The 12,407-nt window shown below is 41.3% G+C and overlaps 1 protein-coding gene across 3 annotated transcripts in view; it reads right to left on the reverse strand.

Moving 5' to 3' along the window:
* LOC139749099 (transcriptional adapter 1-like) overlaps nucleotides 1-12,407 on the reverse strand; it is a 59,991-nt gene that overhangs the window by 19,621 nt on the left and 27,963 nt on the right. For all 3 annotated transcript variants that reach the window (XM_071662657.1, XM_071662656.1, XM_071662655.1), the window contains exons 4-5: nucleotides 11,567-11,782; nucleotides 1,678-1,826 (exon numbers count right to left, since the gene is read on the reverse strand). In XM_071662657.1, the coding sequence (XP_071518758.1) occupies nucleotides 1,678-1,826; nucleotides 11,567-11,782 (365 nt within the window). The remainder of the gene's footprint in view (nucleotides 1-1,677; nucleotides 1,827-11,566; nucleotides 11,783-12,407) is intronic.

Here is a 12,407-nt window from a genome sequence, read left to right on the forward strand (position 1 = left end):
TATGGATCTGGAGAAGGCATATGAGAGAGTTGATAGAAATACTTTGTGGAAGGTATTAAGAGCATATGGTGTGGGAGGTAAGTTGCTAGAAGCAGTGAAAAGTTTTTATTAAGGATGTAAGACATGGGTATGAGTAAGAGGAGAGGAGAGTGATTGGTTCTCAGTGAATGTTGGTTTGCAGCACGGGTGCGTGATGTCTCCATAGTTGTTTGATTTATTATTGGATGGGGTTGTGAGAGAGGTGAATGCAAGAGTATTCCAGAGAGGGGTAAGGGAGTCGGTTGTTGTTCACTGATGATACAGTGCTGGTGGCTGATTCGGGTGAGAAACTGCAGAAATTGGTGAAAGAGTTTGGTAAAATGTCTGAAAGAAGAAAGCTGAGAGTAAATGTGAATAAGAACAAGGTTATTAGGTTTAGTAAGGTTGAGGGACAAGTTAATTGGCAGGTAAGTTTGAATAGAGAAAAACTGGAGGAAGTGAAGTGTTGTTGATATCTGAGAGTGGATTTTGCACCAGATGGAACCATGGAAGCAGAAGGGAATCACAGGGTGGGGGAGGGGTAGAAGGGTCTGACAGCATTGAAAAATGTGTGGAAGGTGAGAACGTTATCTCAGAGACCAAAAATGGGTATGTTTGAAGGAATAGTGGTGCCAACAGTGTGATATGGCTGTGAGGCATGGGCAATACATAAGGTTGTGTGGAGGAGGGTGGATCTGTTGGAAATTAAATGTCTGAGGGCAATATGTGGTGTGAGGTGGTTTGATGAGTAAGTAATGAAAAGGCAAGAGAGATGTGTGGTAATAAAAAGAGTGAGGTTGAGAGACAAGAGTGAGTATTGAAATGGTTTGATCACATGGAGAAAATGAGTGAGGAAAGATTGGCAAAGAGGATATATGTGTCAGAGGAGAAGGGAACGAGGAGAAGCAGGAGATCAAATTAGAGGTGGAAGGATGGAGTGAAAAAGATTTTGAGCGATCGAGGCCTGAACATACAGGAAGGTGAAAGTCGTGCAAGGAAGAGAGTGAATTGAAACGATGTGGTATACTGGGGTTGACGTGCTGTCAATTGATTGAACCTGGGCACGTGAAGTGTCTGGGGTAAATCATGGAAAGTTTTATGGGGCCTGGATATGGAAAGGGAGCTGTGGATTCGGTCAACAACTTCTCCAGTTTCTCACCTGAATCAGCTACCAGACCTGTATCATCCACGAACAACAAATGAATTACTTTTGAGCAATCAGGGCCTGAACATGCAGGAGGATGAAAGGCATCCATGGGAGAGAGTGAACTGTATACCTTCTCCCATTTACCTTACTCAGATGTGCTCAAGCAAACATGCTTCTCCAAATCCATTTCCATTGCAAATCTACACCATACATCTCTATCTTTACTTTGCCAGCAACTCTCTGTATTTAAAAAATTCTCTTTGATTTCCTCATTCCTCAATGTATCCATTCTCAATAATAAACATCTGCTTCTTAGAAAATCAGCCTCAACTGTTTCTAACATAGAAAATCAGTCTCAACTGTTTCTACCAGTCAATTTGCCAACATTATTATAGGTTGCATCAGTTCGAAAACTTCATGCTACAACATGATGGCTCATTTTTTCTTTAATCATTTCTGTTTAAGTTCTAAAAGACCCCCCTTCAGATATCTTTTACACACAAACTAATTACCTCTCAGACGTCCAGTCACAGAGCGATGCTGTGTTTCTCAGCCATGGGTTTGGAGGAGTGGTGCCCAATGAATGCATGAAGCATCCTTCTCTAAGGCGATAGCCCCGACGCCTGCTTATTACTGCCATTAGTATGTTCTTCAAGCATTGCTGTAAAATATACACTTGCTAATAAAAAATCTATATCAATTCACTGATGACTCCTGAAAATGAAAATTACTTACCTAATAACACTCAAAACCACAGTCATTTAGCACTAATAAAAATGTTAAGTAAACATATACTGTACTATAAAGTATGGTAAATCTTGTGCAATAAGAAAACAATAAAAAATTATATTCAGAATATCTCAAGGAAGGCGAGCAAATGATTGGAAGATGTATAAAAGAATGCAGTAGGAGGTCAAGAGATTGGTGCAGCAAAGGTTGAAAAAGAGGGCAAATAAGATGGGGTGAGAGAGTATCATTAAACTTTCGGGAGAATAAAAAGATGTTTTGGAAGGAGGTAAATAAAGTGCGTAAGACAAGAGAACAAATGGGAGCATCAGTGAAGGGGGCAAGTGGGGAAGTAATAAAAGGTAGCGATGAAGTGAGAAGCAGATGCAGTGAGTATTTTGGGTTTGTTGAATGTATTTGACTTTTTCTGGTGCTACCTCACTGGAGAGGGGGTGGGAGGGTGGGGGGTGAGTGCCATTTCATGTGCAGCGGGGTGGCAAAGAGAATGGATGAAGGCAGCAAGTACGAATATGTACATGTGTATATATGAATATGTCTGTGTATATATATATATATATATATATATATATATATATATATATATATATATATATATGTGCATGTTGAAATGAAAATGTATTTATATGAGTGTATGGGGATATATATATATATTTTTTTTTTTTTGCTTTGTCACTGGAAATATATATATATATATATATATATATATATATATATATATATATATATATATATATATATATATATATATATATATATTATCCCTGGGGATAGGGGAGAAAGAATACTTCCCACGTATTCCCTGCGTGTCGTAGAAGGCGACTAAAAGGGGAGGGAACGGATGGCTAGAAATCCTCCCCTCTCGTTTTTTTTTTAATTTTCCAAAAGAAGGAACAGAGAAGGGGGCCAGGTGAGGATTTTCCCTCTAAGGCCCAGTCCTCTGTTCTTAACGCTACCTCGCAAATGCGGGAAATGGCGAATCGTATGAAAAAAAAAAAAAATATATATATATATATATATATATATATATATATATATTTTTTCTTTTTTTTTTTGCCGCTGTCTCCCGCGTTTGCGAGGTAGCGCAAGGAAACAGACGAAAGAAATGGCCCAACCCACCCCCATACACATGTATATACATACGTCCACACACACAAATATACATACCTACACAGCTTTCCATGGTTTACCCCAGATGCTTCACATGCCCTGATTCAATCCACTGACAGCACGTCAACCCTGGTATACCACATCGATCCAATTCACTCAATTCCTTGCCCTCCTTTCACCCTCCTGCATGTTCAGGCCCCGATCACACAAAATCTTTTTCACTCCATCTTTCCACCTCCAATCTGGTCTCCCACTTCTCCTCGTTCCCTCCACCTCCGACACATATATCCTCTTGGTCAATCTTTCCTCACTCATTCTCTCCATGTGCCCAAACCATTTCAAAACACCCTCTTCTGCTCTCTCAACCACGCTCTTTTTATTTCCACACATCTCTCTTACCCTTACGTTACTTACTCAATCAAACCACCTCACACCACACATTGTCCTCAAACTTCTCATTTCCAGCACATCCATCCTCCTGCGCACAACTCTATCCATAGCCCACGCCTCGCAACCATACGACATTGTTGGAACCACTATTCCTTCAAACATACCCATTTTTGGTTTCCGAGATAATGTTCTCGACTTCCACACATTCTTCAAGGCTCCCAGGATTTTCGCCCCCTCCCCCGCCCTATGATCCACTTCCGCTTGCATGGTTCCATCCGCTGCCAGATCCACTCCCAGATATCTAAAACACTTTACTTCCTCCAGTTTTGCTCCATTCAAACTTACCTCCCAAATGACTTGACCCTCAACCCTACTATACCTAATAACCTTGCTCTTATTCACATTTACTCTTAACTTTCTTCTTTCACACACTTTACCAAACTCAGTCACCAGCTTCTGCAGTTTCTCACATGAATCAGCCACCAGCGCTGTATCATCAGCGAACAACAACTGACTCACTTCCCAAGCTCTCTCATCCCCAACAGACTTCATACTTGCCCCTCTTTCCAAAACTCTTGCATTTACCTCCCTAACAACCCCATCCATAAACAAATTAAACAACCATGGAGACATCACACACCCCTGCCGCAAACCTACATTCACTGAGAACCAATCACTTTCCTCTCTTCCTACACGTACACATGCCTTACATCCTCGATAAAAACTTTTCACTGCTTCTAACAACTTGCCTCCCACACCATATATTCTTAATACCTTCCACATAGCATCTCTATCAACTCTATCATATGCCTTCTCCAGATCCATAAATGCTACATACAAATCCATTTGCTTTTCTAAGTATTTCTCACATACATTCTTCAAAGCAAACACCAGATCCACACATCCTCTACCACTTCTGAAACCATACTGCTCTTCCCCAATCCGATGCTCTGTACATGCCTTCACCTTCTCAATCAATACCCTCCCATATAATTTCCCAGGAATACTCAACAAACTTATACCTCTGTAATTTGAGCACTCACTCTTATCCCCTTTGCCTTTGTACAATGGCACTATGCAAACATTCCGCCAATCCTTAGGCACCTCACCATGAGTCATACATACATTAAATAACCTTACCAACCAGTCAATAATACAGTCACCCCCTTTTTTAATAAATTCCACTGCAATAACATCCAAACCTGCTGCCTTGCTGGCTTTCATCTTCCGCAAAGCTTTTACTACCTCTTCTCTGTTTACCATATCATTTTCCCTAACCCTCTCACTTTGCACACCACCTCGACCAAAACACCCTATATCTGCCACTCTATCATCAAACACATTCAACAAACCTTCAAAATACTCACTCCATCTCCTTCTCACATCACCACTACTTGTTATCACCTCCCCATTTGCGCCCTTCACTGAAGTTCCCATTTGCTCCCTTGTCTTACGCACTTTATTTACCTCCTTCCAGAACATCTTTTCATTCTCCCTAAAATTTAATGATACTCTCTCACCCCAACTCTCATTTGCCCTCTTTTTCACCTCTTGCACCTTTCTCTTGACCTCCTGTCTCTTTCTTTTATACATCTCCCACTCAATTGCATTTTTTCCCTGCAAAAATCGTCCAAATGCCTCTCTCTTCTCTTTCACTAATAATCTTACCTCTTCATCCCACCACTCACTACCCTTTCTAATATATATATATATATATATATATATATATATATAGAAGGAACAGAGAAGAGGGCCAGGTGAGGATATTCCCTCAAAGGCCCAGTCCTCTGTTCTTAACGCTACCTCGCTATCGCGGGAAATAGCGAATAGTATGAAAAAAAAAAAAAAAATATATATATATATATATATATATTTTTTTTTTTGCTTTGTCGCTGTCTCCCACGTTTGCGAGGTAGCGCAAGGAAACAGACGAAAGAAATGGCCCAACCCACCCCCATACACATGTATATACATACGTCCACACACGCAAATATACATACCTACACAGCTTTCCATGGTTTACCCCAGACGCTTCACATGCCTTGATTCAATCCACTGACAGCACGTCAACCCCGGTATACCACATCGCTCCAATTCACTCTATTCCTTGCCCTCCTTTCACCCTCCTGCATGTTCAGGCCCCGATCACACAAAATCTTTTTCACTCCATCTTTCCACCTCCAATTTGGTCTCCCTCTTCTCCTCGTTCCCTCCACCTCCGACACATATATCCTCTTGGTCAATCTTTCCTCACTCATTCTCTCCATGTGCCCAAACCATTTCAAAACACCCTCTTCTGCTCTCTCAACCACGCTCTTTTTATTTCCACACATCTCTCTTACCCTTACGTTACTTACTCGATCAAACCACCTCACACCACACATTGTCCTCAAACATCTCATTTCCAGCACATCCATCCTCCTGCGCACAACTCTATCCATAGCCCACGCCTCGCAACCATACAACATTGTTGGAACCACTATTCCTTCAAACATACCCATTTTTGCTTTCCGAGATAATGTTCTCGACTTCCACACATTCTTCAAGGCTCCCAGAATTTTCGCCCCCTCCCCCACCCTATGATCCACTTCCGCTTCCATGGTTCCATCTGCTGCCAGATCCACTCCCAGATATCTAAAACACTTCACTTCCTCCAGTTTTTCTCCATTCAAACTCACCTCCCAATTGACTTGACCCTCAACCCTACTGTACCTAACAACCTTGCTCTTATTCACATTTACTCTTAACTTTCTTCTTCACACACTTTACCAAACTCAGTCACCAGCTTCTGCAGTTTCTCACATGAATCAGCCACCAGCGCTGTATCATCAGCGAACAACAACTGACTCACTTCCCAAGCTCTCTCATCCCCAACAGACTTCATACTTGCCCCTCTTTCCAAAACTCTTGCATTCACCTCCCTAACAACCCCATCCATAAACAAATTAAACAACCATGGAGACATCACACACCCCTGCCGCAAACCTACATTCACTGAGAACCAATCACTTTCCTCTCTTCCTACACGTACACATGCCTTACATCCTCGATAAAAACTTTTCACTGCTTCTAACAACTTGCCTCCCACACCATATATTCTTAATACCTTCCACAGAGCATCTCTATCAACTCTATCATATGCCTTCTCCAGATCCATAAATGCTACATACAAATCCATTTGCTTTTCTAAGTATTTCTCACATACATTCTTCAAAGCAAACACCAGATCCACACATCCTCTACCACTTCTGAAACCATACTGCTCTTCCCCAATCCGATGCTCTGTACATGCCTTCACCTTCTCAATCAATACCCTCCCATATAATTTCCCAGGAATACTCAACAAACTTATACCTCTGTAATTTGAGCACTCACTCTTATCCCCTTTGCCTTTGTACAATGGCACTATGCAAACATTCCGCCAATCCTTAGGCACCTCACCATGAGTCATACATACATTAAATAACCTTACCAACCAGTCAATAATACAGTCACCCCCTTTTTTAATAAATTCCACTGCAATACCATCCAAACCTGCTGCCTTGCTGGCTTTCATCTTCCGCAAAGCTTTTACTACCTCTTCTCTGTTTACCATATCATTTTCCCTAACCCTCTCACTTTGCACACCACCTCGACCAAAACACCCTATATCTGCCACTCTATCATCAAACACATTCAACAAACCTTCAAAATACTCACTCCATCTCCTTCTCACATCACCACTACTTGTTATCACCTCCCCATTTGCGCCCTTCACTGAAGTTCCCATTTGCTCCCTTGTCTTACGCACTTTATTTACCTCCTTCCAGAACATCTTTTCATTCTCCCTAAAATTTAATGATACTCTCTCACCCCAACTCTCATTTGCCCTCTTTTTCACCTCTTGCACCTTTCTCTTGACCTCCTGTCTCTTTCTTTTATACATCTCCCACTCAATTGCATTTTTTCCCTGCAAAAATCGTCCAAATGCCTCTCTCTTCTCTTTCACTAATAATCTTACCTCTTCATCCCACCACTCACTACCCTTTCTAATATATATATATATATATATATATATATATATATATATATATATATATATATATATATATAGAAGGAACAGAGAAGAGGGCCAGGTGAGGATATTCCCTCAAAGGCCCAGTCCTCTGTTCTTAACACTACCTCGCTATCGCGGGAAATAGCGAATAGTATGAAAAAAAAAAAAAAATATATATATATATATATTTTTTTTTTTTTTGCTTTGTCGCTGTCTCCCACGTTTGCGAGGTAGCGCAAGGAAACAGACGAAAGAAATGGCCCAACCCACCCCCATACACATGTATATACATACGTCCACACACGCAAATATACATACCTACACAGCTTTCCATGGTTTACCCCAGACGCTTCACATGCCTTGATTCAATCCACTGACAGCACATCAACCCCGGTATACCACATCGCTCCAATTCACTCTATTCCTTGCCCTCCTTTCACCCTCCTGCATGTTCAGGCCCCGATCACACAAAATCTTTTTCACTCCATCTTTCCACCTCCAATTTGGTCTCCCTCTTCTCCTCGTTCCCTCCACCTCCGACACATATATCCTCTTGGTCAATCTTTCCTCACTCATTCTCTCCATGTGCCCAAACCATTTCAAAACACCCTCTTCTGCTCTCTCAACCACGCTCTTTTTATTTCCACACATCTCTCTTACCCTTACGTTACTTACTCGATCAAACCACCTCACACCACACATTGTCCTCAAACATCTCATTTCCAGCACATCCATCCTCCTGCGCACAACTCTATCCATAGCCCACGCCTCGCAACCATACAACATTGTTGGAACCACTATTCCTTCAAACATACCCATTTTTGCTTTCCGAGATAATGTTCTCGACTTCCACACATTCTTCAAGGCTCCCAGAATTTTCGCCCCCTCCCCCACCCTATGATCCACTTCCGCTTCCATGGTTCCATCTGCTGCCAGATCCACTCCCAGATATCTAAAACACTTCACTTCCTCCAGTTTTTCTCCATTCAAACTCACCTCCCAATTGACTTGACCCTCAACCCTACTGTACCTAGCAACCTTGCTCTTATTCACATTTACTCTTAACTTTCTTCTTCCACACACTTTACCAAACTCAGTCACCAGCTTCTGCAGTTTCTCACATGAATCAGCCACCAGCGCTGTATCATCAGCGAACAACAACTGACTCACTTCCCAAGCTCTCTCATCCCCAACAGACTTCATACTTGCCCCTCTTTCCAAAACTCTTGCATTCACCTCCCTAACAACCCCATCCATAAACAAATTAAACAACCATGGAGACATCACACACCCCTGCCGCAAACCTACATTCACTGAGAACCAATCACTTTCCTCTCTTCCTACACGTACACATGCCTTACATCCTCGATAAAAACTTTTCACTGCTTCTAACAACTTGCCTCCCACACCATATATTCTTAATACCTTCCACAGAGCATCTCTATCAACTCTATCATATGCCTTCTCCAGATCCATAAATGCTACATACAAATTCATATATATATATATATATATATATATATATATATATATATATATATATATATATATATATATATATAAGTGGGGGGTTGGGCCATTCTTCGTCTGTTTCCTTGCGCTACCTCCCTGAGACAGGAAACAGCAATTAAGTATAATAATAATGGATTTGTATGAAGCATTTATAGATCTGGAGAAGGCATAAGGTAGAGTTGATAGAGATGCTCTGTGGAAGGTATTAAGAATATATGGTTTAGTAGGCAAGTTGTTAGAAGCAGTGAAAAGTTTTTATCAAGGATGTAAGGCATGTGTACGTGTAGGTAGAGAGGAAAGTGAATGTTGGTTTGCGGCAGGAGTGTGTGATGTCTCTATGGTTGTTTAATTTGTTTATGGATGTGGTTGTTAGGCAGGTGAATGCAAGTGTTTTGGAAAGAGGGGCAAGTATGCAGTCTGTTGTGGATGAGGGAGCTTGGGAAGTGAGTCAGTTGTTGTTCAATGATGATACAGAGCTGGTGGCTGATTCGTGTGAGAAACTGCAGAAGCTGGTGACTGAGTGTGGTAAAGTGTGTGAAAGAGGAAAGCTGAGAGTAAATGTGAATAAGAGCAAGGTTATTAGGTACAGTAGGGTTGAGGGACAGGTCAATTGGGAGGTAAGTTTGAATGGAGAAAAACTGGAGGAAGTGTTTTAGATATCTGGGAGTGGATTTGGCAGCAGATGGAACCATGGAAGTGGAAGTGAATCATAGGGTGGGGGAGGGGGTGAAAGTTCTGGGAGTGTTGAAAAATGTGTGGAAGTCGAGAACATTATCTCAGAAAGCAAAAATGGGTATGTTTGAAGGAATAGTGTTTCCAACAATGTTATATGGTTGTGAGGCATGGGCTATAGATAGAGTTGTGCAGAGGAGGGTGGATGTGCTGCAAATGAGATGTTTGAGGACAATATGTGGTGTGAGGTGGTTTGATCGAGTAAGAAATGAAAGGGTAAGAGAGATGTGTGGTAATAAAAAGAGTGTGGTTGAGAGAGCAGAAGAGGGTGTTTTGAAATGGTTTGGTCACATGGAGAGAATGAGTGAGGAAAGATTGACCAGGAGGATATATGTGTCGGAGGTGGAGGGAACAAGAAGTGGGAGACCATACTGGAGGTGGAAAGATGGAGTGAAAAAAGATTTTGAGTGATCGGGGCCTGAACATGCAGGAGGGTGAAAGGCATGCAAGGAATAGAGTAAATTGGAATGATGTGGTATACCGGGGTCAACATGCTGTCAATGGAATGAACCAGGGCATGTGAAGCATCTGGGGTAAACCATGGAAAGTTCTGTGGGGCCTGGATGTGGAAAGGGAGCTGTGGTTTGGGTGCATTATACATGACAGCTAGAGAATGAGTGTAAACGAATGTGGCCTTTGTTGTCTTTTCCTAGCACTACCTCGTGCATATGCGGGGGGAGGGGGTTGTTATTTCATGTGTGGTGGGGTGGTGACGGAATGAATAAGGGCAGACAGTATGAATTATGTACATGTGTATATATGTATATGTCTGTGTGTATATATAAGTTGAGATGTATAGGTATGTATATGTACGTGTGTGGATGTGTATGTATATACATGTGTATGTGGGTGGATTGGGCCACTCTTTTGTCTGTTTCCTTGCACTGCCTCACTAATGCGGGAGACAGTGACAAAGTATAATAAAATAAATAAATAAATCTATATAAACTATGTTTATTTATCAATTCATTATACTTGATTGCTGTTTCCTGAATCAGCAAGGTAGTGCCAGGAAACAGATGAAGATAGACCCATCCTCTCATATGCATATTTGCTCTCTGAGATTACATTCTCTCTTTCCACATATTCTTCATCACTCCCAGAATCCCCTCCATGACTCACTCCCAAGGCCCTCTCATCCCCAAGAGACTCTCTCCAAAACTCTTGCATTTACCTACCTAACTACCCCATCCTTAAACACATTAAACAACCATGGGGGCATCACACCCCCTTGCCGCAGACCGACCTTCACTGGGAACCAATCACTCTCCTCTCTTCATATTCATATACACACCTTACACTCTTGATAGAAACTTCTCACTGCTTCTAGCAACTTACCTCCCACACCATCTACATACATACATTACTTGCTGCCTATGCAGCACAATTCTTTTCATGCTGCATTATTTATATACATCTATATAAATTTCTTACACAAATCTATACACATTACCTACATATGTACATTTTCCTGCTGTCTGTGCATCACAAAAATTATGTACTGTCCATGGAATTTTGGTTAGTGACAATGTGACTGAATAAATAATGTAACTAACATATGGCAGAAGGTATTACTACTAGATGAAAGATTGGTGCATAAGTTTCCCACCTAAAAAGACCCATAAGGCACTTCAAATCTAACAAATCACATTCAACATTGTGACAGTGAGCCACTACTGAAGCAGAATATCATGTACAATATGGCTGCAGAGAATGGGTTATGATCTCATTCCATTATTTTTCATAACTGTGAATATAATTCCCATTAACTTTAACTAACAAGTCTTTGATAGATTTTTTTACTGTAATTATTAAATATGCTAAAACTTTAAAGGATTCTGAAGAAATTCACTATCAACAACAATGAATTATCACACCTGAGTTGCTTCCTGAAGCATATTGGCTACACTATCTGCCACCTGGGTGATGCCATGGTCCCAAGCTGCCAGTAACAATCGACCCTTGAGAGGTCCTGTGTCCAGTAAGCACATAGAGCGTGACATATAGCCAGCACCTGTTTCTGAAATGGCTTGTGGTTCATGAAGAGTGGCTGTGAGGGCAATATCTTGAACACTGATTGGCTCAAAGTTACCCTGAAATCAAATTTATAAACTGACATGAAATTTGAGTTAACTGCACAGTTTCATGCATAAACAGTCTGAAGGATAGAGGAGTAAGGAAGAGAAGAAAGGATTAAGGGACAGCATAATCCTCCCAACCCTGACCTATGCAGCTGAAACATAAACATGGAATGAGTCACAGAGGTCAAGAATCCAGGCTGTGGAAATGAGCTATTTGAGAGGAGCATGTGGTATGACTACAGGAAATAAAGAGATAAATGGTGTGTATGAGAGATGTGGTATGATAGGGCAGGGAATGCAAAGGTAATAAATTGTGGAGTGGTAGAGTAGGTGAAACGTAATACTTTGAGCTGGTTTGGACACATTATGAGAATGCAAGACTGGGAGTTTATAAGGAGAGCGTATGATAGTACAATTAAAATGGTTGGTGTGAGAGCAAGACCACCTGTGACATGGGCAAATATTGTGGAAGAATACTGGAGGGAGAGAAATGATGGAAGAAAGTGTGGAATGGTGCATGTGAGGGAGACATGTAAGGAAAGGGATAAGTGGGGACTCTTTTGCTGTGACCACCTTCTTGACGGGAGTTCCCAGATGGAATGGGCATCAGAGATATAGATAGATAGAAAGCCTGATC

Source organism: Panulirus ornatus, chromosome 6 (genome assembly GCF_036320965.1).
Source record: "Panulirus ornatus isolate Po-2019 chromosome 6, ASM3632096v1, whole genome shotgun sequence".
NCBI classification, from domain to species: Eukaryota; Metazoa; Arthropoda; class Malacostraca; order Decapoda; family Palinuridae; genus Panulirus; species Panulirus ornatus.